The 25,867-nt window shown below is 35.3% G+C and overlaps 1 protein-coding gene across 2 annotated transcripts in view; it reads right to left on the bottom strand.

The window, feature by feature from the left end:
• Positions 1-25,867, bottom strand: part of POT1 (protection of telomeres 1) — a 61,393-nt gene that overhangs the window by 12,953 nt on the left and 22,573 nt on the right. Inside the window, exons 9-14 of one of the 2 annotated variants that reach the window (XM_039726895.1) lie at positions 23,629-23,759; positions 14,597-14,887; positions 10,460-10,615; positions 4,221-4,381; positions 1,669-1,757; positions 459-503 (exon numbers count right to left, since the gene is read on the bottom strand). In XM_039726895.1, coding sequence (XP_039582829.1) covers positions 459-503; positions 1,669-1,757; positions 4,221-4,381; positions 10,460-10,615; positions 14,597-14,887; positions 23,629-23,759 — 873 coding nt within the window. Of the gene's footprint in view, positions 1-458; positions 504-1,668; positions 1,758-4,220; positions 4,382-10,459; positions 10,616-14,596; positions 14,888-21,556; positions 22,927-23,628; positions 23,760-25,867 lie in introns of those variants that run through there. The other variant, XM_039726896.1, reaches the window with a different exon arrangement.

Genomic DNA, 25,867 nt, shown 5'->3' with positions numbered 1-25,867 from the left:
AACAATACACAGAGAGATGAAAAAGCACCACGCTACTATTAATCATCATAATATTTGTAATACCAGAAGTGGCAATCGCAGGTACGCACTTCTCCTGATTTCCAACTCTTCTTTCCTTCCCAGCTGCAGGCTTAGTTTAATCAGCAGAACTTGTTATTACAGACAGTAAGATAAATCACATCAGGCTGTGGGAGCATGGTGCACTTCAGGATACAGAAACACAACATGTCCAAAACCAAGTGAAAGTAGAATATACAAACATGCTCTATTCCTTTAAACAACAAACAAACCCAGTACAACATACATGCATAAATACTCTTGGAATTTATACTCTTAGAATAGCTCTTCCTATAATAACCTTTAAGATAATGTTTTAAAACTACTTTTCAGCAAGATTAAACTTCACCTTAATACTTCAGCAAGATTAAAATTCACCTTAAGGTCAAAATGTTACCTACCTGTAACAGATAACTGCTGACATCTCTGTAAGTGCAATTCAAGATCTAAAATAAAGAAGAATTTGCTAATTATTTTCCTTCCTTCTTTTCTTTTTTATCATATAAAAATGGACATATGGACATACATATGGACACATACAAACAGGTAGGCATGTAGATAGACACGTAGATATACACCAAACCAAATGCTGAACAAATGAAAATCCCAATAATGTATGAAAACAATACAATCACAAACAAACAAACAAAAAAAAAAGCAGCAAAAGTAAGAAGGAGACATATATTGCATATCAAGAGTTAATATATTAGAGGGGATGTTAGCAAATACATTAAATAGGAATGCTTATCAAAGTGAACACTTTTCAGAAGTACACTGTGAATGATCTGCTGACATAAATTGAATTCATCCCCTGTAATCTTTCTGAACAGGAACACAAAGACCAATACAGACTGCCTGGTCCCCTCTCTGAACAACCTCTACTACACAAAGAGAGTGCAGTAAATAGGTGCAAATTTTTTTCTAAATTTTCATGTATGGACTGGACATGAAGCATTTATTTATTCTTGACTTTTTTACTTATTCTTGACTTTTGCATCCTTTTAGAAACATCCTATGTTTTTATGTTAATAATGGCTGAGTAACACAGATTTTTAAAAGCTAGAAGCAAAGATATAGCCTATGTCCAAACAGCTTTAGAGTTTAATTCCCTTTTAGTTATTCTTATCCTGAGCTAAAAATACCATTCAGAAAATAATATGGGGTATGAAAAACAATCAATAAGATATTACTGTTCCGTGGAAATGCATCTTACACCTCTGCCACTGACACAACTTTCCATCCAACAGCTTAAGAAGGGCTCCTCAACAGACAGCTGTTTAGTAGCATTTCAGTGCCTGTCCCTGCAGAATCGTCCTTTAGAGGGAAGCACTTACATAACTCTGCTTTGTGATCTACTATAGTATGATTAAGAACACCATCTGTGTTTAAGAATTTATTCACTAACTCCTACAAAAGTATCTTTCCATGTAATATGAAATGCTTGTGCTAGAAGACAAGAAACAGTAATGTAAATTTCCAGTCTACTAAACTGAAAGAATTCTCTAGGGCTTTGAATGTGAAAGTAGCATTACACACAAAAAGAAGCAGTAACTGTGACCTTATCTTGACCGTATATAAAGAAAGAGCAAATCAGCTTTCAGTTGCTCTTACCTGTAACATTGCCAAAAGTGCTGTCTATGTCCATTGAACACATGCTTTCCATATTCTGACTGTCTGTCAGATCCACAGATTCTAATAATCTAAAGATAAATGGCAAAATATTTTATAATCTAGAGAAATCTTTTTATATATAATCATACACACACACACATATATATATATGGGATTACATGGACACTTACATGAAACCTATTTACTATCAAGATACAGGTATAATGTTCAGACATAAAACTCTACTGAACCAGAATTTTTAGAAGATATTAATGATGCAGACGAGACAATTTCCAAATCACTTCTGGAACACTGAACACAAAATAGTGCCAAAAGAAATATGTACTACTGGAAACAGAATTCCTGATAATGGGATGTGGACTTCAGTTACTTAGCCTTTCCTAAGGAAGAAAAAAGTTAATAACCTTTGGAAGAAGGGGCAGGTCACTCAGCAAGATTACAAGGATTTTATGCAGGCATAAAATTAGGAGACCAAAATCTGACTAGAACTTAATGTGGCTACTGCTATATGAGACAACAAACATAGCTTCTCCAAATATATCATCAACAAAAGGAGGGCTAAGGAGCATCTCCACCCTTATTGGATGAGGAGGGAAACAGTGACAGAGGAAAAGGCCAATGTACTCCATGCCTTCTTTACCTCTGTCTTAATAAGACCAAGTATTTCTAAGTTTCCAGACTCCTGAGCTGGGAGACAGGGATGGGGAGCAGAATGAAGTCTCCATAATCTAAGAGGAAATGGTCACTGACCTGCTACACCACTTACACAGGTTTAAGGGGCTGGCTGGGATCCACACAGGAATACTGAGGGAGCCGGCACAAGCACCCAAAAAGCCATTTTCTATTATTTATCAGCAGTCCTGGGTAAGTGAGGAGGTCCCAGTAGAATGCAGATGGTTATCTACAAGAAAGGTCAGAGGGGCGATCCAGGGAACTACAGGCCTGTGAGCCTGAGCTCAGTGCTGGAGGTGATGGAGCAGATCACCCTCTGTGCCATCATGTGGCACATGAAGGATACCCAGGGGATCAGACACAGCCAGTCAGGGTTTATGAGACACATCCTGCTTGACCAACTTCATCTCCTTTTATGACAAACTGACCTGCTTAGTGGATGAGGAAACAGCTGTGCATGTAGTTTACCTGGACTTTAGTAAAGCCTTTGACACTGTTTCCCACAGCACTCTCCTGCAGAAACTGGCTGTCATGGCTGGGACAGGTCCATATTTGGCTGGATGGCTAAGCCCAGAGAGTGGTGGAGAATGCAGTTACCTTCAGCTGGTGGCAACTCACAAATGTGTTCCCCAGGGCTCAGTACTGGGGTCAGTTCTGTTTAGTATCTATACCAATGATGAGAGCAAGGTGACTGAGGGCATGGCGCCCTCAATAAGTTTGCAGATGACCCCAGGTTGAGGAGGAGTTTTGATCTGTGAATGCAGTTACCTTCAGCTGGTGGCAACTCACAAATGGTGTTCCCCAGGGCTCAGTACTGGGGTAAGTTCTGTTTAGTATCTATACCAATGAGAGCAAGGTGACTGAGGGCATGGCACTCTCAGTAAGTTTGCAGATGACCCCAGGTTGAGAAGGAGTTTTGATCTGCTGGAGTGCAGGTAGGCTCTGCAGAGCAGTCTGGACAGGCTGGACTGACGGCCAAGGCCAAGTGTATGAGGTTCAACAAGGTGAAATGCACTTGGGTCACAGCAACCCCATGCAGTGCCACAGGCTGAGAAAGAGTGGCTGGGAAGAGGCTCAGCCAAAAAGGACCTGGTGAAGGGCATGGAGCACAACTCCTGTGAGGAGCAGCTCAGGGAGCTGGGATGGCTTAGCTTGGAGGCGAGGTAGCTCAGAGAGGGACCTTAACACTCATCTCTACAACAAGGGGACAGGAAGTTTTATTGAGGTGGGGGTCAGCCTCTTCTTCCAGGCAACAAGTGACAGAAGGAGAGGAAATGGCTTCAAGTTGTGCCTGGGGAGGCTTACATTAGGTGTTAAGAAAAATTTCTTCACAGAAAGGTTTGTCAAGCATTGGAAAAAGCAGCTCAGGTAAGAGTCATCATCCCTGGAGGTGTTTTAAAGTCATGCAGATGTGGCACTTAGAGACATGGTTTAGTGGGACATTTGGAAAAGGCTTGCATTTGGACTTGATGATCTTAAAGGTCTTTTTCAACCTAAATTATTCTGATTCCTTATAAGACAGCTTAGTAAAGAATGTAAATTATCTGCTTCATTGTGAACATCTTTAAATCTCGCCATTTTCAAGTAGCACATATGCACAGGTTTTAAATGTGCATAATTAGAATGAAGCTAATTAAAACTGAAATCTTGATTTGAATTTTAAACTGTATTTTAAATTTGAAAATAACTGCCTTTATTTAGCTATCCCTCCAAATACTTCTCATCTTAGTGGTGCTAAATTCTGTTTGAGTTTCTGATTCTTAGAAACATTTACAATTCTAAACTGTACAGCTGTTACATTAGCCTAGAGTTTTCAAGAATGATCTAGAGAAAACCAAACATTTACACATACTACTTACTCTTTTAGTTCCTTAACATCTGGATTACTTTCTGGCAAGACTCCTATTCCTCGACCATAACAGGTGCCACCATGAAGATGAAATTCCATAGGTGAGACATCTTCATTTTCAGTGCTTGCTTGTTTCGCATGAATACTGTAAATTCTCAGAAAACTTCCAATCTGAAAGGAAAAGAAAAATCCATGCTGATAACACAAAGTTAGTTATTTTCATGGAAAATTCTAGTGCTCATGAAGCTTCTTCCCTGTTTTAACTGAACCACAGAACAGCTGAAGCTGGCAGCGACCTCTGGTGATTACCTCGTTCAACTCTTGTTGAAGAAGTCAGCTAGAGCAGACTTCTTAGGCTTGTTTCCAGCTGGGTTTTAAGTATGTTCAGGTATGGAAACTGCAAAACCTCTCCATGTGATCTGTTTTGCTTTATCAGGAAACATTACTGGCAGCAAAGGGTGATTCAGAAGCAGAATAAGCCCTCTTAGTAAATTTAATTCTCAAACACACTTCACAAGACAGACCAAACAAGTCAATACATTCTTTTCCCAAGGGCACAATTTGCCTTCTATATTCCCAACACAGCCCAACAGAGACTGACATCCTGTGATTTGTCCTGGGAATGATCACATTTAGCAATTGATCTCCTGTTCATCACTGTGCATGGCTTACCATGTTTACATGTATATACAAACATATCTCCTTACTCAGATTTCTCCAACATATCTTACTCTTGGCACTTTTCCTATCTCTGTTAGATGTCCTCAGGTACATGGAGAATTATGCTTCCTGTTTTGCTTAGAATAATTTTGTGTTTTCTGAAGAGCTTTGTCAAGGTACACAGACTTAAGCTGACTTATACAAGCACCTATTAAAAAGAAAGTTATGGAGTGGTGAACACTGAGCACATCTTTATAAGTTTGGTTTTATATAAGAATACCACTCCCATTATTCCCCAAAAAAAACTGCACACACCCAACCAAACAACCAAAACCCAGCCCAATGTTCTAAAAGCAGATAAAATGGAGACTCAATTACACAGTTAGCAAGTTTTTTTTAATATAATCTGAGATCCAGATAATAGCTGGGAAGCTATACACACTCAACGACCCGGTTTTATACTAATTCTAAACATCTTTTAAATAGCCTGATAGTAATGACAAATTATTCTAAATTTACTTCAATTAAAATTAGTATTACAGCAGTTAATTTATTAAGTCATATTTCAGCTTGAGATCCAACTTTAACCAGTGGAAACTGAAAAAGTATTCCTACTTGATTGGATTGGACATGTCATACTACAACACTTTTAAACACATGTATATATGCATAAAAGCAGACGGAGCGGCAACCTGTGTCTAGAATCCTCCTCTGTATCAAGGAACAAACTAAGGCTACATAATGGTGGATCAAACTGCTCTTTTAAAACAGTAACCACACATGAAAAAAGCAGCATATTTTCGAATTGAGGCAGCAGGGACATAAAAGTGCACTTCAGCCCGCACCTATTTTGCTTCTGGCATGAAGCTCTTACCAGACTTTTAATTGATCTACATGTTAGTAGGCTGCTCATTTTGTTCATTCAAAGCACCACCAGGACAGTTTGTGCATTTAGATGGCAGTTAAGAGGCTTATCCAAAGACTTTTTTTTTCTTTCCAGATGCTGATTTCACTTAATTATGAATATCCAAAAAATCAAAGGACGCTCATATCATAAGACCAATCTAATGACTATGACAAATGCTTTTGGAGAAAGGTAAGAACTTCTTAAGAAACTAAGTTCTGCATATGGAATAAATTTATGTAAATAAAAGTGGCAAACAGTGTCAACAGTGTCAAACTACTTCCTTACTGCAAAGAGTAATTTGCATAGAAGCAGGAAAAAGTTTATTTTAATTGACAATTTTTAAAAATATATATATTTATAGTATATAAAAAGTTAATATTTTCTCTATGTATAAACACGAAAAATTAAACGTGGGAGAGGAGAGCTCAGAAGCCAAGAATATGAAATGCTGTGTCTGCCTTCTGAACTTGTGTGCTGAAATTCACACAAGTGAATTTCAGATTGCAACAAGTCAATTTCAGGTTGCAAAAGTCAACTGAACTGCAAGTTTTAGTGCAACATTCATTTTGCAAGACTTATCACAAAATAATAATCTTCTAAACATTTATTGGATCCTTTTCAGAAAATGTGATATTTTATATAACATGTTAAATTTTCTATATTCTAGTATCACTTTGAACTACAAAAAAGAGATGCATAATAATCAGCATTGCCAAATACTGAAAAGATCTATAAGGTTCTGAATGTCAGCCTGGAGATGCCTGAGTGGACAGCATGCTATTTCCCTGGATTCCTTTGGGAGGCAGCCTTGCTTACTGTTAACAGCACAGAGCAAATGTGGATGTTATGGATAAAAATGTTACTGTATTTCTGTTGTTTACACAACGCCTGCAGACTGAGCTCTTTATATACCTATACAAGCTCTGTGTTTATGACCTACCTCATTTCAAGGAAGTTCATTAAAAGTGAAATCAAAGTGAACAAAAACATTTCTTGCAGTAATATAAAAGATACTAATACCTTATATTCAGTCTAATTTAAATATTACTATTTAAAGAATACATATTAAGGCTAGAGAGAATTGAAATGAAGAAGTTATATATGCAGTTCCCTGTAACTAGTTAACTAGAACAACTTTTTAGCACAGTAAATTCTCATGATTATTTCACGATATAGTGTGTTCACAATCACTTTGGAATTCAGTGAATTCACAACAGCATGTGTCACTGCAGGTAAATATTCATGTTTGTCCAAAAAGATGCACAAGAAGCTGTCTTTATCTACAGGAATCACCTAAGTAATTCACCTGTACTTACCTTTTTGCCTATATTTATGGTTGATTATATTCAGTGGTATTTCTTTGTCATTGCATCAACAGTCTAATTTTACTGAGTAAATAGTGCACAACTTTCTGCAAATGAGACAAAGCATATAGATGGCATCTGGGCACCATCTCGGGCAGTAAGAAATACCAGCTTAAATCCATTTAAGAGTTTGAAGGACTCACAAGTGGGTCTTGGGTTTTTTCCCTTTTCAATGAGTAAAAAGTGGGGAGAATACAACTCACATGTCAAGGGAATGTTATCTAGATCTGAAAAATATGAAGCTAGATATTTTGGCCATGTAGTAACTCATTTGAGTTGTATGTTGAAAATGTGACTCTGGCACTAGGAAAGAAAACTTCTTAGTCCAAACTACTATCATGAAAGATAGTACCATGGTGGGAGAAACAGCTGAAAATATTCTATACATATTCTACATCTGAAGATATGTAACACAGAGCAAATACTGTGAAATTATGGACTAGGACTTGTATGTATGCTCAAGGTTAATAGTTTTAATTGCACTATCCATAACATGGATGGCAACACAGAATTGATACCATTAAGCCAGAAGAGGAATGCACTGGATCACATAGTCAGTGAAAGGCAGAAATAAGGAAATCTCTGACCAGCTGTGGGCAGCTGTACCCCTGTTGTGCTGACCACTGACACTCACTCACCTTGATGTTTACCACCTAAACAAAATGCCCCAGATGGAAAAACTCACGTCACAGACCTATTCCCAAACTGCATGGCAAGGTCAGTGGACACTGAGAAGTACTGGAAAACTGGCATAAGGCTAAAAAATGTGGAGCAACTGTACTCCAGTCACTTGTAGGCTGGGGTTCCTGCAGTTATGAGAAAGCCTCATCTAGCCCTGGTACATCACCAGAGGAAAAGGGAAATTCAAGAAAAAGCAGCGAACAACATTTTCTTTGCTTAGCTGTAGGTCTTGCCATGTCCTTATGCCCCAGGTAATAAATAATCTGCTTCAGAGATGAGATTTCTGAAAATTCTTTTTGTATTGCTGAAAAGCCACAGTCTTGCCCAGCAGGAAAGGGAGGCCAGTAAATACAGAGTGAAAAAGTCTACTTACAGTATCAACTGCAACATACCTTCAACATACCTTTAACTAAAGTTCTCTCCATTAAACACTTGAAGTATTGTCTTAGAAAATGAGATAAAGTGCTCAAATCTTCAGTGTTCTCTGGACAGATGATATAAAGTTTTTAACAAACCCTTGCAGCAATATCCCTGACACTGTGCTCCAGGATTTGTCAAAATTTCCCTGTGATATATATTACCCACTTTCTCTGGTGTACAGTACTTATAGCTTCCTTGTATGAACATGTGCCTACAGATACAATTTTAAAATAAGACCATGTATTTCAAGGCTTTTTTTATAATCTGCCCTTCTTGTTATCAAGGTTGTGTAAAACAGATTGCTCCTACATAAAACATCATTTCCAAGCTGAAACTGTCATTGCAAATGGTACAAAACAACAGGCAAGAGTGTAACCTAACAATTCTGTAGAAATTTACATTAAAAAAGGCCACTCTAAACTAGTGTGAAGTATAGAAAAGAAGACTGAAAAATAGTGCACTTTTTATTGTTTCTGAAACCACAAACTGGCAAAATACCTAATCACACTTGGGAAGGTATATGTCGATACACTAAACATTTCTATACTGCTATAAAAATGAATTTAAAAAAAACAACTTTGAGTAACAAGATCCTGAACTCAATAAAATATGATACATATTTGGATTATACTTTTTTATGATATGACATAATTTTCACTAGTATTTAAAAGCCTTTAAAAAAACCCGTCTATTTTAGGGAGGGTTCCTGCCAAATTGTATAATATATAAGTGTGTGTATATAGAGAGATAAAAATTATTCTCTGAAATACAATTAATTCTACATGTTGCAATCTGAAATCAGTAATTTCTGAATAAACTTCTGAAATTTAGTTGTCAGCATATCAGCCCGTTTTCATTGATAACTCCACTAAGACAAGCAACTAGAAAGTGGTTCTTAGATAAAAAATTATCTAATTTGAAATATCTAATTATCTAATTTGAAATAGCATATCAGCCCTTTTTCATTGATAACTCCACTAAGACAAGCAACTAGAAAGTGGTGTACAAAAATTATCTAATTTGAAACTTCTACAGCTTGCATGACTGAAACTACTGCAACTTTGGACATAGCCAGAAGGACAAAAACACCCACAAGAGATCAAGGGGGGGGTTTCTTAATAATTTCCTTTGAAATTATTAAACTTTCTACTGTGCAGTGCAGTATCCAGCAGAGATAAAAATGCTTCAGAAATACAAAAGAGCAAGTGGATAGGAAGAAATAAACTAAGAGTGAGTATGAAGACATCCCATGTATCACATACTCAATATATATTGTGATTCAATTCCTGAATATAAAGGGAGGAGAATAATACAGGGAAGTATTATCAGCAAACCAAGAAAATAAGTTTTATTAATATTAAAATACTTTTTTCTTTCATATTCAAAACATACTATTTCACTAGAACATCAGTTTTTTACACCAGTTAGTAAGAGAAAAATTCTGGAAGAGAACTTGAAAGTAATGAAATACTACTGTTAGTTTTGTTATGAATTCTTACACAAATTCTTACACTTATTTTGCTATCTGTAATTTACTTATGAATGGGTGTTAATTTACCAAAATGACTTCATGTCTGCTGATAGACCCAGCATAAAAAAGGATTATCACTTATCTTTTTTTTTTCTGGTAAAATGTTTTCTTAAAAGTGATGTTGAGTATAGAGGGCAAGGCATGAAATGAAAGATGCATTCTTTGCCAAGTTCCTGTATTCAGAAGCAAGATGGCAGTATTGCAGAAGATCTGATGTTTAATTATGTTGTTGTTTTCTCTATCTAAGCATAATCAACATTACTGACCTACTAAATGAAGATTGCACTGCAAACTGCAGAAGCTTATAGAACAGAAAATCTTCTATTGACTTAAGAATTAAGGATCTTTAACAGGACTACAGGTTTAACATGGCATTGTATCTTTTAGAAATAATTCTAAAGCACACAATACACTTTCTGAGTGCATTATTTTCATTGTGTTATCTATTGTATTGCAGTGTCTAGAAAGTGCTTAATGTGAAGAATTTTTTCATGGCAATTTTCAGGTAATGAGCCTGTTTAACACATGTTGAAGAAGTTCTGCATTCAAATAAAAGGTATGGGAAGTACAGTGAAAGATAAAGAAACACATAATTACAGCAGAACCAGATTGATGCATTCTCTGAAGTGATTTCTAAGCATAAAACAGGCCACAAAAAGAGAGTGAAATACCAAACTCTGCATTACCTTAAGTGATTCTGCCAGTTGTACATGATTATCATAGACCAGAATGTCCACCGCTAGATTTCTCAGCTGATGAAGAACAACTTTTTCTCCTTCCAGGTCTCTTGCTTCCACAGGCACTTTCCATGTGGGGTAGGGACATTTAGTGCCATCCCAAACCTGCAATGCAAATGAACTATTTCAATGTGCTCAGAATACTTTAGATTCAGACTTTAAATAACTTTCTGTAATATTTGGTGTGATTAAAAATTATTAACAATAAGAGACCTTCGTTGTAGTCTCAGTCTAAAAGTCCTTAAGATACTTGAATTTGACCTTATGGGATTTTTTAACTTATTACTGCTTACATAAAATAACCTCTACAGAGAACATAATCAAGTGCTAAAACCTGAAATTTTTAAATATTTAAATAAAAAAGAAAAATACCAGCTCTAGCAGAACCTCAGCTGCTTATCCAGCACAGAATGACACAATATTCTGAGCTGGAAGGGACCCACAAAGATCATCAAGTCTAACTCTTAAGTGAATGGTTGACATGGGGATTGATCCCTCAGCCTTGGTGCTCTCAGCACCATGCTCTGACCAGCTGAGACAATCCCAGGGTCAGCTGTTACAACTATCAGAATTCATCATATGCAAAACTTAATATTAATTAATTAATATTTTAATCCTGCTATAGGTTTTTTTTAACCACTCCAGCTACTGTATGTGAATACTGAGTGCACAGCACATACTGGCTTAATTACTGATGATCTCCTATAGCACCATACACTGCTAGTTATCCAGAACATATTAGAAAAACATCAGTACTTATCCTATATTTATTAATAAAGATTCTAAAACTTGTTTGCCTAAAGCTAAATCCTTGATACACTGCAAGTACTGAAATATCAATAGTTATTTTTCAGCTATCAAAGTGTTCTGGAAAGGTAAGTTTACTGACAGGCTAACACCTTGAACCTAAAATCTTACTTCTGTACCCAAACATTATTCTGTAAACTATGGTTTCCTGAGTTTCTGAAGATACCCTCTTCTCAAAGACTCAAAAATAATGGATTGATATAATGGCATAGTAAAACAAAAATCTAGAAGCATTTGGACTTCTGAAGTGCTGCTTTTCATAGGATTTCATACATACAGGTCCAACAGAAGAACCTATTTTTCAATTTTCAGACAGTTTGTGATTCCAAGGTGCTTTGTCCCACAAATTAGGCACTGCAGAGGGCAAGAAAAAAAGACACTAAAGCCTAATTTTTAAAGGATTTCTACCCCTTATGCTTAACTGCTTTGGATCAACAGACCCACAGGAAAAGATCTAAGAATCAGCAGAGCCACGTATAAATGCTAACTCATGGAATATGCATCCAGAATCAAGAGATAAAAGGGAAATCTGTTCACAGCAAAAATGACCCATGACATCACATTATGTTGCCAAATAAGAGCATATTCTGAAGGACCCAGATAATGAGGTGGTATATGCTGCCACAGATTAAAAAAAAAGCCTGTTATCTTCTGATCCTGCACCATGAAATACTTAAAACCACCTTTGAAAGAGAGGTTGTCTATTGCTTGAATTATCACATCTTTACCAGAACTCAGCTTGAAAACAGATTTGGTGCATATATAGTACAAATTCAGTCACTCTGACAAAGTAAAGAATCTTAAATTTGTCAAGTTTTCAATTATTTTTCAACTGGCTTTACTTGGTACACTTTGGTAATTCAACACTGCAGAGATGATCTGACAAATGGATTAAAATAACCTGCATGCTTCCTGTTCAGAGGAAAAGGATGGTGACTTAGTTTTAAAATATCCTTCGCCAGAGGAACTAACAGGGCTGGCACCAAGGCACCTTTTAGAAGAATTTATAAGCTAGTGAAGTTTCTTAAAAGAAAAAAATCTTTCAAAAGTATCTGGGTTTGGGTTTTTTCTTGCACAAATACGAAAACAGATAAAGCTCTCTACCTCAGGAGCCTGGAAGCTCTACTTTACACTAAACATTGAAACATCCTTGTTTCAAACTGTCCTAGAAATGAATACTGGAATAAAACCCCAAAGTAGTTAAATTAATGCTGAGACAACAGACAAATTGTCCCATTACTTGTCATGAACAGATTGGAACTAAAGAAAAGTTAGTGATAACATTTGATCACCATGACTGGAAAACACTGATATGGGAGAGACAAAATACCTGTTTCTGTCTTCAGCAGAATATGCTCATTGTATGACTTACCTAATGTACACAATTTAACTGACAGAAAGGAAGAAAAGATTAATAACAAAACTCTTATGAAAGGCATAAATGACAGAATAATTTCTGTGTGTATTCTTTGGTTAGTCATATTCCACCAATATGACTAACAAAATTCTCAGAAACTGGAAAACACTAATAGCTCCATGATACCATCTCTATGCCATGTCCAACTCTGCTGCTGTGCAAACAGGAATTAATTTATTAAGTGTAATTTAAGTGTAGTTTAAAAGTTACACTACAGAATTGCTGAAATTTATTTTAGTTGTCTTTGAAGCAGTCTCCACTAGGTACATGACATTAATGCTAATAATAATAATAATACTAGTAATAATGATAATCATATAATAATAATAATTTTTTGTAGTATAATCAATAATTAATTTAACAGATATACTTGGAAAAAAAGAAATGCAAAACATTATTATAAAATGGATAATCAAAATAATACAATAATATTTAATGATGACTCAATTTGAGCTAGTATTGAACTGGTTGTTTTGTTTGGTTTTTTTATTTAGCAAATCAAGAAAAAAAATCAGAAATCTGTCGACAAGTTTTTAGAAAGGTTTCTTTCCTATCACAACTAGTATTTAATATCAGAAATGGATTTTGTTATTGTTGAAAAATGGAGGAATTTATCAACAGACTATTAATGTAGCATTTTTAAGCTTGTCCAATGTATTGTAAATCATATTTAAGTATTTAATATTTTATACTAAATAAGTGATCAGCCACTATTTGACCTTAGACTTCTACCTTCCTAAGTATACCCTAAAATCTCCCCAAGTCACCTTTACTATACAAAAGTGACAAAATCAACTTTGGGTCTTACAACACAGAAGAGTGCGTAAAGAAATAGTAATTTAAGAGAGCACTTGTCTCTACCCTTGCAAAAGGTCCTTTAATGCTGAAGATACACTTATTAATGAACAACCTAATTACATTCCACAAAGTCATCAAAAATTTATTGGGTCTCATTTGACATCTATTTCACAAGGCATAATTAAATGGAAATGTTTGTAGCAGTTGCAGAATATGTTATAGCATGCACTTAAAGTTTGTTTCTCTGTAGTAATGCAATGTTCTGTATGAGAAAAATCTTTGCTGCTTCAATGAAGGAATAATACCAAGTGCTATTTCTAAAAATATTGTAACAATACAGTTTAACACAGAAGAACCAATAAATAATTTTATGAAGTCACAAAGTGGAAAATAACAGCTTGATCTTTACTTATGTTTTAACAATCAAGTACAAAAATAAATGCAGAAGAGTCTTGGAACAACCCCAGACTGACACATCTGAACTAGAACTAGGAATATTGTGGAGACCTCCTTTTCATTTAGTTAATGTTAAGGATCACCTTTAGAATCTGCTCTCCTGTTCTGTGGCACTTTGCATTTTGTATTTTCAGTAAGCCTGATGCCTGAAGTGCTTATATGTAACTAAAAGAAACTACCTGAAATCCATCATGATAACATAATCACTCATTCTTTTTTAGGCAGTGCTTCTTACTGCACTAATCACAACCAACAAATCTAGAAAAACAAACAGTAAATGCTGCTAACTAGAAAACAAGCATACAGTTTAAAACTAACAATATTTTTCAAGGTTAAGAAATCTTGTGATATTTATCTACAAATCTTTGTGAAATTATGATCTATATAATGCCATCTTAATAAACCTCTGTAAAAAACCAAATCAGGCAATCAGCTTCAAAGACAACTAGTTTTTTTTATAAAAACAAAATAGCCAAGGATCACAGATTTGTTTACACTAAAAATATTTATCTACATAATACTGTTTAAATTAATATGTCTGTTTTATTATAAAATGTATCACAATGTCTTAATAAACCTAAAAAATTATTTTTAAAAAGGAAGTCTACCTTTAGAAGAAAAGAAGATCCATCCACTTTTGCTTTTCCTACCAGCTGGCAAGTGAGATCAAAGAACAGCATTGGCTGAACACCAGACAATTTTGTTGCTGGTCCAGAGATGGAAATATTACTGGCTGCCCAAATACGTAATTCTTCCACTGTTTTCTGTTCTTCATCCATGAAAGTGTACACTTTGCTAGAAGTTCGAGGAACAATTGGAGCTCCTACAGTTCCATCAAATGTTAGGGATGCAAATCCCCCACTGGTAATTCCCTGCATCTGTCCATTGTATTCCCTGATCTGTAATAAAAAATATGAATGAAAAAAAAGAAAGGTTTGTACTGCATGGATAAACAAATATACTTCTGCGTTATCATGTGCATGGAAACTGGACCACTGATCATTTCTGACCTGGTTCTATTGGAAGAACAGAGTCAAAATAAAAACAAAAGAAAAAGGTAAAATTATTAATAAGAAAACAAAATGTACAAGCTGAAATATAATCTTGCACGAGAAATTTTTGAAGAGGCAGACTAATAACTACCTGTAACACTTACACCTACAGCATCTTTGCAGAGTATTTTATTTGCACACATCAAAATATCTGTGTGGGGAACATATCAGGATTGCTCTTTTAAATGGGGAAGCTAAGGCACAAGAGAAATTAATTTTTAGGGGTTATATAGCAGAGTAATGGCAAAGCTATTATGGATTCTTGTTTTTGGCCCCTCTAGCCATTTCCTAATATTACTGAATTGAAAAAAATATCAGTTCAAGGAGCTATTTTTTTTCCATAAAGCAAACAGTGATGAGCTTTCACTCCTTTAATTATGAATACAGCTATCACAACTATTCAATGTCTATTGCCCTGCTGATGGCAGGCCTCCCAAATCCTGCTGATTTCACTGTGTATCTGTTGCCATATGAAGCACAAAATTTAAAGTCTGAAACATTCCTTCAAGGGTCTAGTCTAGTCTTACTGCTCCCTGCAATTATAGATTTATCTATATTAAAGCACTGCATGACTCATTATCCAGAAATCTGAAACAGTCTGTTTTGATCCATCCCTTTCTAATTAATGTGGGGTCACCAAGTTACCAGTAACACACAAGAATATGGCATTTGTGAGACAGTCTAGTATGGGATTCCCAGTGCTCAATTTCCAAATGGCTGAAAATCCCACTGATTTGAAAGTGCAGAACATTCAGTGTGTGTCAGAAGTTCTAAACAGCAAAACACTGCCAATGATTTAGGCCTATATTTTATTAAAAAGTAAACAAATCAGGCATTCATTGACCTTGGAAATTCATATGCAAAGCAGTTCAATCTTGGTGACAGGAACTCCTTTAATCCCTGCTACTCTGACATAATGCATAAATGCATTAAGGGTCATCTCTAAGATAAGCTTTGATTTACTTAAGCATTCTACAAACCTGACCAATGGAGCACATCAATTCAGGATGAAGTTTTTCTTCAGTGGAAGACTGAAAAATTTCAATCTTTTAACCTTTACATTTAAATACTGAAAATATCAGAAAAGCCAAAGGATAAACAAGGAAAATACATGGTCAATTTCATAATCAATTTGCCTCCCATTATCTACAATCTGGAAAAACATGCCCCCCTGGAAGATGTTATCTAATATAAACACACAGATTTACTTTAGTTGCTATCACTGGCATTATTTTCCACAGTTTCTCTAAACAGGTAACATCCAGAGGGGATGAAAACTCTCATCACTTTTACCCATTCATCCTGTATCAAAATATATTTCAAGAATACTTTTCATGTGTCTTGTCTGACATGTCAAATGTTTCTTGAAGTGCTTTAATTTCTAATTTACCTATTTATTTATTTCTTCATTAGTTCTTTAAAATCATCATAAAAATATCTTTATTTTTTTCTTAGTAAAAATTCTGTCCTAGTCTTCTGTGAAGGCTCTAAGCCTTTCACAAAACCAGAAAGAAAGTACTCTGTCTCCCTGGGCTTGCACCATCACTCATTTTCCTCTTTTCCCAAATCCTTTACGTCATGCTTTGAGCAATCAGAAAGCTGACATACTGTACTTCTGACATCTCCTAGTACTCTCATTCAGTCAATTTGAAATCAGCCTTAATGTTGGAAGAGGCAATTATAATATAATAATTAAAAAAATAAAGTAAGAAGCTAAATCTCAACTGTCATGATGAGAAAATTAGCAATGATCTTTAGCAAAACCAGACGTCCTCAGGCACAGGCAGGCGGAGATGCCACTGAGTCCTCTCTAATGTAAACAGAATTCAACAATATTATTCAGTGAAGAAAAGAAGATGTGGGAGAAGGAAATGTAGAATAGGTTACAGAACAAAGTATTTCACAGCTGGAAAATTACTTGTGTTTGACCCACAAAAGAGATGATGGCCAACAGAAATTCTCTGGGCTTGGCCTTTAAAAACAAATGATTGCTCAAGTTGTGAGGGATCACTGGAGCATAAAATGAACAATGTCTATGGACAAATGTTTCATTATGGCACTCTTATGCAGATCTCAGACCAAGTTAGGCACTGATACTGTAAACATGTTGTATTTTCCAAACAATTTTGAAATTGAATTAACCTTATGAAAGAGCCAATCTGGGACTTCTGCATATGACAATGATTTCCCCTTCAGTAGATTTTATGTCCACGTCCTCTAGAAATGGCGCATTTTTAAAAAAGTGGTGGGGCAGGGTGAAGCAGGGAGTTAACTGGGAAGCAGGGCAGACTGCTATCTCTTTAAAAATTCCCTGAGAATTTTAAATAATTTCAATAAATAATGATTGCTAAATAAAAATATCCTCTGGGACAAAAAATGGAGCAGATAAAATGCATTTATCTTGTTCTAAGCCAGTAAATTCCAATACATATTGTAGGAGTCTCTGGCATAGTTTCTGTAAATTAAGAACAATAGGTGAACGGTCACCTTAATAAACTGCATGGACAATAAACTCTAGTGATTTCTATGGGGTACAACCCTATACTGAATATGGTTATTGAAAAGAAGCTAATCTTGAAATATTTATAAATAGATTTACAGCAAAGTAAAACACATTCTTTTTTTTTTTTTACTGAAGATGGTGTTATTCATTTCACAAAATGGAAAAGTGTGATAGTAAGTAGTGTATACAGCTGGAATAATAGCATCTCCACGGTAGCTTTCCATCAAAACTGATTGTTAAATTATAGAAGCAAAGGACTATTATGAAACCACTGCAGGCACAGATCATCTCAGAATATTAAAAAAATGCCTAGAGAAACAACATATACCAAACTAATGTATGTTTTTATACTAAGAAGGAAGATTTCATTTTTTTTATGATTGTCACTGATGGTATTTGTATGAAGGGAAGTATCCTGTCACAAAAAACCTCACCAGAATGCATCTGGTATATTTCCTTATATTTTGTAAATGTTTTCTCATCTTAAGTAAATAGTCTAAACAAATTTGGATAATACAGGATGCTGATTATATTTTCTTATATTTTAATAATGTAATTCTGGTTTACCTGTTCTGCCAGCTGTATGAACAGAGAGATACTAATGAAACAGAGAAGTCATCTGAAGTATAAATTAAACCATTTTGAGTATGTTGAAATATCACAAGAAGAAAACTGAACTACCAAAACTATGTGGAGGCACCTCCTGAAAGAAAACTAACAAAGATAGTCACATGGAAGTAAAATGACTTTTGGAGACATGATAAACACATTTAGATATTAGGACCATAAGTGATAGTTTATTCTCTAGGATTCCTGAATGGCTGTATACAAAAAAAGATTGTCTGAAACATCTGTAGCAATGGAAACACCAATTAAAGAAGAAAATGAGCAATAAATTGTATTTTATTTACCAATTAAATTCACCTGAAGATATAAGTATTTTGTGGAAAAATCTGTATACAAGAAGTTTATATACTTAAAACCAGTTGAAATAATTTCTGGTTTAGTAATTAAAAAAGCCAGCAGGCACTGTGATACTGCTTTAGAAATTCTAATAGAGTAAAAAATTACTATATTTGAATATTTTCTAAGTATTTAAAATCTGATCCAGTAACTTGACCAAAAGTAATGATATGAAAATCATATTTGCAAATTACTAAGACTTCAAATTACAGAGACACTCTATCACTGCCTACAGTCATTATTTCCTGACATTATTTACTATAGGAAAAATACTTATTTTTAATTTAAATTCCATTCAAAGTGAGCTGCATGCCTTACAGAATTTTGAAAGGGAACCAAAAGCAATATTAATATTTCAGAGAAAAAAAAAGTTGTTTTTTTTTCTGTATTAAAAAAAAATATCTCCTAACTGCTTACTAAAAAATAATTTATTTCCTTCCACTCTTCAGAAAAAGAATTTGAAAACTGAGTAGCAGTGCAAAAGACACCATGCTTTCAACATCTTTTTTAGTAGAAAGTCTCAAACCTAATTTTGGCCATGTTGATATATTTGGACCACATTTTCTCAGAAGACACTAAGAGTCTGGGAGTCTATTCTGCCAAAGTTTAATGTTCATGCAGCATGCTATATATCCAAGCTCCAGACTTTCCCCCCTCATCTTTATCAACCTGTCAGCTATGGCTAGAGCTGCCCAGGAATAAGAAGTGAGCAGACACTCCTGCTGTGTCTTTCTCTCAGTACCTTCCACATTGCATCAAGTAGAAAGAAGGAAAGAAATCAACTTTCATTGGACAAACTGGATTAAATTAAAGGAGAGAGCATAAAGAGACAAGGAAACTGCTAGCCAAGTGCAAAAGTAAGATTGCTCCTGGAAATTTGAGCAGATTGTTTAAAGATCAAAGTAAGTAACACACTAGAACGAGTGCTATGTCAAATACTACCAGATTTAAGAGAGTGACTCGTAAGAAGAGAGACAGAACAGAACTAGTAAGGATAACAAAAAAGGGAGTGTGATACTTCTATGTTGTCATGAAGCCATGCTCCATATATTTGACATTCAGATTCCCCCTCCTCTGTGGATAAACACCTTAGAAACTCATTAGCAAAAACTACATCTTAAAATTGTCAATCTACTGATCTATGAAAGGCATAACCACCTATATTGCGGCTATTAAATCCTTTTGCTCAAAGAGACTATGTGTTTACATTGTAAATCCAGAGTTTGAATCACATTAATATGCAATTAATAGCATTCAAGGGATCTAATTTTCTCCATTTTTTTATTCTAGAGATCTAGGATGCTGCATTGGGCATGGTGGTATTTGGTCAAAGGTTGGATTTGATGATCTTGAAGGTAACTTCCAATCTTAATGATTCTCTGATTCTGTGATCTAACCACAAAACTAAAACAATAGGATTATAATCCACGATTATCCTAAGGTTAGTAGATGACAGTTACTGATATCTGTGCAAACTCAGTTCAGCTCATGATGCATTTATGTTACACCATGCTCCATAACGTCCAAGACCCTGTTTTTCTAAAGAATATTTTCTGACATGATACGTGACTTGAGAAGCACAGGGGTGATGCAATAATACATTCTAAGAAAGAGGGTGACAACTTTACAATTCCTACTTCATTTGTTACAGCAACTGGCGCTTGTGTACAGAAGTAGTAAAGGTTAATGACAGTAAGAGATTAGCAATCAGGATTACTATGACAAAAAGCTAAAGAATTAAGGCTTCATAACTGCTACAGAGTTTGCATTATGCCAAGGAAGCCATACAAGTGAAGTTTATAATCAGGGGTCACTGTCTCAGTCTTCATTCTCCAAGTGTTGCACATGAATCACACAGCTCTGCAATGCTGTGCATTCAGGAAAAAGACCCACCAGAACACATCCTGGACATCCTGACTGCATTAAACAACTAGAATACACTGAACAAGATGAACACCAAAATAAGAATGTGCATCACTTTTTCCAATTCTTAACCATTAAAATGGAAATCCAATACCAATTCTCTTCACTGGATGTGAGAAAATAAGTTCTTGTTTGTGAATCACTCAGAGGTAATAAGGAATACTAGAGAAAAGCCAATGAGGAAATTAACCATTCTATCATCATGGCAGGGTTTGAGGCATTTCAAGAAAGGAGTTTTGGTTGGTATTCTGCCTAAGTCAAGAGAGTATAAAATATTGCAGGCTTAGCCAGTACCAGCAGATTGCCCCTTCCCACTCTTTCACAGTGTACCATTAGGCATTATTTCTAAGGTATTAAGAGCATTCACGGTGAACAATAAACAAGAAGGTCCAAGAAAAATCCACCTAAGAAAACTCCTTCTTTGCCATGAAGATAGAAGGAGAAGACTAGACAAATAGATCATAGGCCTGTCTTTTATATTGGGAGATGGGGAGCTCAACTTCCACAATCTCTGCAGAGCAGTGATTGTGGCTGAAAGCCCAGGCATAGTACTGTAAATCACTAAATTCTGTAATTCATGAGAAATCATCATAAAATGGCATGCATGAAGATGCACTTCAAGAAATATTAACAGAAATGTAATTAAAACTAAGTAATTTCCCAGTTCTATTACTAAGACATTTAAAATTTTCCTTCTCTTCAACAAATACTAGCAAATTAAATTACCCTCTATCCAAAGTAATTCCAACAAAATCCTCTTCATTAAATTCTTACTAGCTCTGACCATCAGCTTTTGCCAAAATCTCTGTTACTATAAGGAGAAATTATCCATTAGAAGCCAAAAGTGTAAGTGGGAGCAGTGATTTTTAAAATGTGTTTGCTATCAATGTCAACTTCCTGGAAGTCCCTTGAAAGCAGATCTGGGGCAGACAGAATATGAGGACACACTGTAAGGGCTGTGTATATCTACCTGTCCTCAGTGGTAAGCACAGCTTTGACAAGACTGTGGCCTCTGCTACCCTGGCTTGCTTTCCATTCAGCAAGCTAAGAAAAGGTGATTAAGGCCTGAAGACAAAAGCAGGAAAGAGTGAAGGAGGAACTGCAGAAAGTGTAATTAGAAGTCATACCTACTATGCTGCTTGTGGCTGTAAGAGAAAGAGGTCCTCCCCTTCCCAGTTCATTCCCAGAAGCTGGCACCAGGCTTTTGTGTCAGACTTCTACCTGCTCAGACCAGATATGAAAACTTCTGCAGGACCTGTTACTTAGTCTGGGGTAATCAGAACATTCCCATCCAGAAAAAGACACCTTAGTCACTCTAGATAATTTTCACTTACAAAGTAATTAAACAAGCTCTCAGCTCATGCATATGAAAAGACATAGATTGTGAGCAGCTGAAGTTCTGTTAGTACTGGAAACCACTTAAAACAGCTCAACTGTGACAGAAAAAAAAAGTGTGTATGAGAAGCAAATTGATAGACCCTATCTTTAAATACTGGAACATCATATTGGAGAATGATAAAGCACCAACTGACAAGGATTCTAGAATTCTAGATCTCTTCCAAAAAGCGATGCCAAATCAGCATAGTGAGGTTGCTTACCTGTGCTGTATCAGTAGGTTTCCTTAGTAAGTTTGTGATGATAATAATAAAGAGTAGAAGTTAGAGAATACTATGTTTGCATAAAAGAAGGTGCATACATAAACTTCCTGATTGTGGTCTTGTTTATTTTCTTAATGTGTACTTAGAAACCCAATAATGACCTACCACAACCATACAACTTTTCACTTTTCAAATCTCTTATTTTGACCAGTCCCTTTCTATTTTCTCCATCTTCACATATATAAAGTATGTGCTCTGTTTTCAGAAGCAATAAACATGTTATCGCCACTGAATTTCTGAAATGAATGCATCTGTACAACATTTACCCTCATGGATTCAGAGAAAATATTAAAATCTAGCATAGGACTTTCCCATCTGAAGTCAAATTCATGAACTTCCAAGACTGATAACACATCTCAAGTACTGATCAGCACACAAGCTTCAAAATGTAAATACAATTTAATTCCACTCTTAATACATATATAGGTATCCTTAGAGAAATCTTATACTAATCCAGAATAGGTTAGCTAATTTCTCTCTTAATTGTAAATACTTACAATATAGAGGTGTAACTTAAGACTGTTTCTGAATCTTAACAAGTCCTTTCTTAACAATCTCAGTAGTATAAAACTCAAATACTGGATAAATCTTACCACTTTCTGCATTTACTGTCATGAGGTTTTCTTCTTTGTTCTCCTGCTACAGAAGATATCAAAATGTACATGCTTAGTACTACAGATATTTATCCCTTTTATCATCCTTTTGTACAATCCTAAATTTCCTAGATCTCTTAAGCTTCCTAGGACTCTCTCAAGAGTGTTTAGATATGCAAACTGGGGTTTTTTTTGTTGCTGTTATGTTCTTAGCTTTTTTTAATTTTTTTTTTTACTGGCCTCTTTTCATTACATTCAATTTCTGCTATAATTATTTTACACAAAAAGTAAACACAAAACTATGTATGGTTATGCTGCAAATCAATGGTAAAATCACATCATTGGTCCCATTATGCACCTCTTAAAGTATGGTTCAGCATTACAAGAGCTCCATTCATCTCCGTAGGGTGGTTCCTCTACCCTATTCAGTTGCAGTAGGCATAAGAAAAACATCCAGCAGAAGCAGTATCAAAGCTATAAACAGTTTCCTGCATGCCCTTTGACACAGATAAATAGGGAGTAATGCAGGATAACAATGAAGCAGCAACAGGAGCACAGTGCACACTAACAAGCCCAGACAGATTCTCTCTACTGGAGAGATTCTCCAGCTGACCTTAACTGCTTCACAACAGAAGACCTAAAGAAACTCCTCAATTCTATCAGTTTGAAGAGGAATAAATCATGCTGATTTGTATCAGTTAAATTCTATCCATCTAGAAGTACCACATAATTTTTTGTCAAGTAGTTTAATAAATATTGTTGGTTTTGAAAAAATGTCATCATTTACTTTCAGTTTTGGTCCATACCATAACCATAGCTATTTAACAATCAGCTGCTTTATCCAATGTCTCCAAGAGTAAATTTCTGTACATATAGAACTAAATTATTCCTATGGTCCTCCCACTGCAGAGAAGCAAGCACATAAACCCCCCACATCCTAGTACGTACCTTTATTCTATGGAATCGAACAATATCTCCAACTTTGTAAATTTTTGGTAGAAAATCTTGGTTTCCACTAAAAAGACTGCATGTTAACTTCACATTTGATGGGTCCACAAGTGTTACAATTGAGCAATAATCTGTAAAATATAAAAGTGTCTGGATGAGTAACAGGCATTATGTAATTATTAATACATAGATACTAAATTTGGGAGGAACACCCCTATGGCGAATTTTTTTCTGCTATGATCTGTGTAACTTTTTAAAGTTAATTTCCTTACAGTACCATAATAATTGAAGTGTGGCCTGTCTTGCTGATAATTAGCCCTAATAACTGAAAATGAAATGTGTGATTAAGCACAGCTCTGTGTGCAAGAACACACAAACCTTTTCTTCTGTCTGAAACAGGCATGCTATTCTTTCACATTTCAATTACTTGTTCTACAAAATGAGGTGCATATATACAATTTAATAAAATCATTTTCTAAGATTTATTTTGCACAGCTTTCTGAAAAGGTAATAAGTTCTACAAGTTCTACAAGCAAATTAAAGCATAAATTACACATCCTTGATTTCAACACAATATGCAAGATACCACAAGAATAGTCACACAGTGGTAGCCAGAAAAGAGTAAATATATGAAAGTAGAGTAAAAATATGAAATATGCCTTTCTGAAGTTAAACTTCATAGAATTTTACTTCTAACAATGATCTAAAAAGTAAAATCAAAACAAGATATAAAGATGACAACGCAGACCAGCCCAGAAGAGAGCAGTATTTGTGGATGACATAAACGAAACCTGTATTTTCCATCTCAGTTTACAGAACATGCGTGCTCTGATACCTTACAAATGTAAAACAGAGTAAAAGTACATTTGCTCTTTTGCAACACGACAGCTGGTAACCTACCTGAGAAACCAAACAGCAGCAGAAAGAAAGGCTACATCCTGGCCCTGATCTCCTGTACCTCCTACTGTCCCTCCAAGAGACACCTGTAACCACAGCCAGAGGAACAGAGACTAGGAAGGAGGGGTGGAGGGGTGCCTGGAGTGAAGCTGAACCTGGGAAAGGTGGAGGAACAGTGTTCTCCCTAAATGGTCAAATATTTATTTGTTTCTCAATATCTGAATAAGCTATTAGGTGGTTATGTTAACTGGCAATGAATTAAATTCCCCAAATCTAATCTGTTTTGTCCTGACAGACACTTTCTCATCTCTTAAAAAGAAAAATCCAAACAGAAGAGAAAAAAAAATCTAAATTATCAAAAACCCCAACTTCCCTTAGGTGTAATTCTATAAGGCACCTGGTGATAATGTTACTATGCCAGTTTATACTGGAACTGAACAAAGGTGTCGTAGGTCTAAAACAAAATCAATGAAGTCCCCATCATACACATTATAAAGATGCAGACACATAAGTTGTTGCTAGACAGCTTTGAAAGAGAATGCTTTAAGTCTAGTAAAACTGACAGATTTCCCTTATATAAAAAAACTACATAAAAAGATGATTGTAATATGTAAACTCACTGAATAGATTCCCTAAATATGAAGGCAGGTGTGTAAGACTGGATTAAAATACATGCTTCAAAAGAAATATTCTTCCATTTCCAGCAATATACCCTTAAAAGTTTAAATTCCCTAATTATTTGAGTGAATGAAGTGGTGACAGAAATCCAATGAAGGCTTACCAAGAAACAAAATTTTTCCTACAGATACAAAAACCTTGTGCATGTCTATAAAACTAGTACTCTTCTTCCTTCCCAGGATTTTCACACAAACTCAATAATGATAAATCACCATCTTTTGCATTCAGAAGTTGCTGAAATCACTCCTACTAAAGGCACAAGGTCCACATATAGTCTATTTTAATATTTTATGCTAACAATGTCAAGAATAAACTCTAGTCACTGGCTGACAAAACTGCAAGTATTTACTACTGTAATCCAGAGACTGATGCATTTCTTTGGGTATGAATTCTAGAGGTTAACTTAAAAGATCTGTTGCAAATATGAGCAAAATGGGCAATGAAGAAGAAAAGCCCATATGGTTCATAGATTTAGAATCCTTTGGGGATGCAGAATAACATGCTACAGTGCACTGATATAATCCAACATCACAATCAAGGGGAAACAGCAAAAATATTCCACATTAAAACTGTGGTTACTCTTTGATGCTGTGATTATACAAACTAGTCAGCTTCATACATGTGCAGCTGCCTATTTAATGGTAGAAGTTAAACACACTACCTC

The sequence above is a fragment of the Passer montanus genome, unplaced genomic scaffold (genome assembly GCF_014805655.1).
Source record: "Passer montanus isolate IOZ18808 unplaced genomic scaffold, ASM1480565v1 scaffold6, whole genome shotgun sequence".
In the NCBI taxonomy this organism is placed as follows: domain Eukaryota; kingdom Metazoa; phylum Chordata; class Aves; order Passeriformes; family Passeridae; genus Passer; species Passer montanus.
The sequence above is the reverse complement of the archived record's forward strand: the minus strand, read 5'-3'. Positions and strand labels throughout refer to the sequence as shown.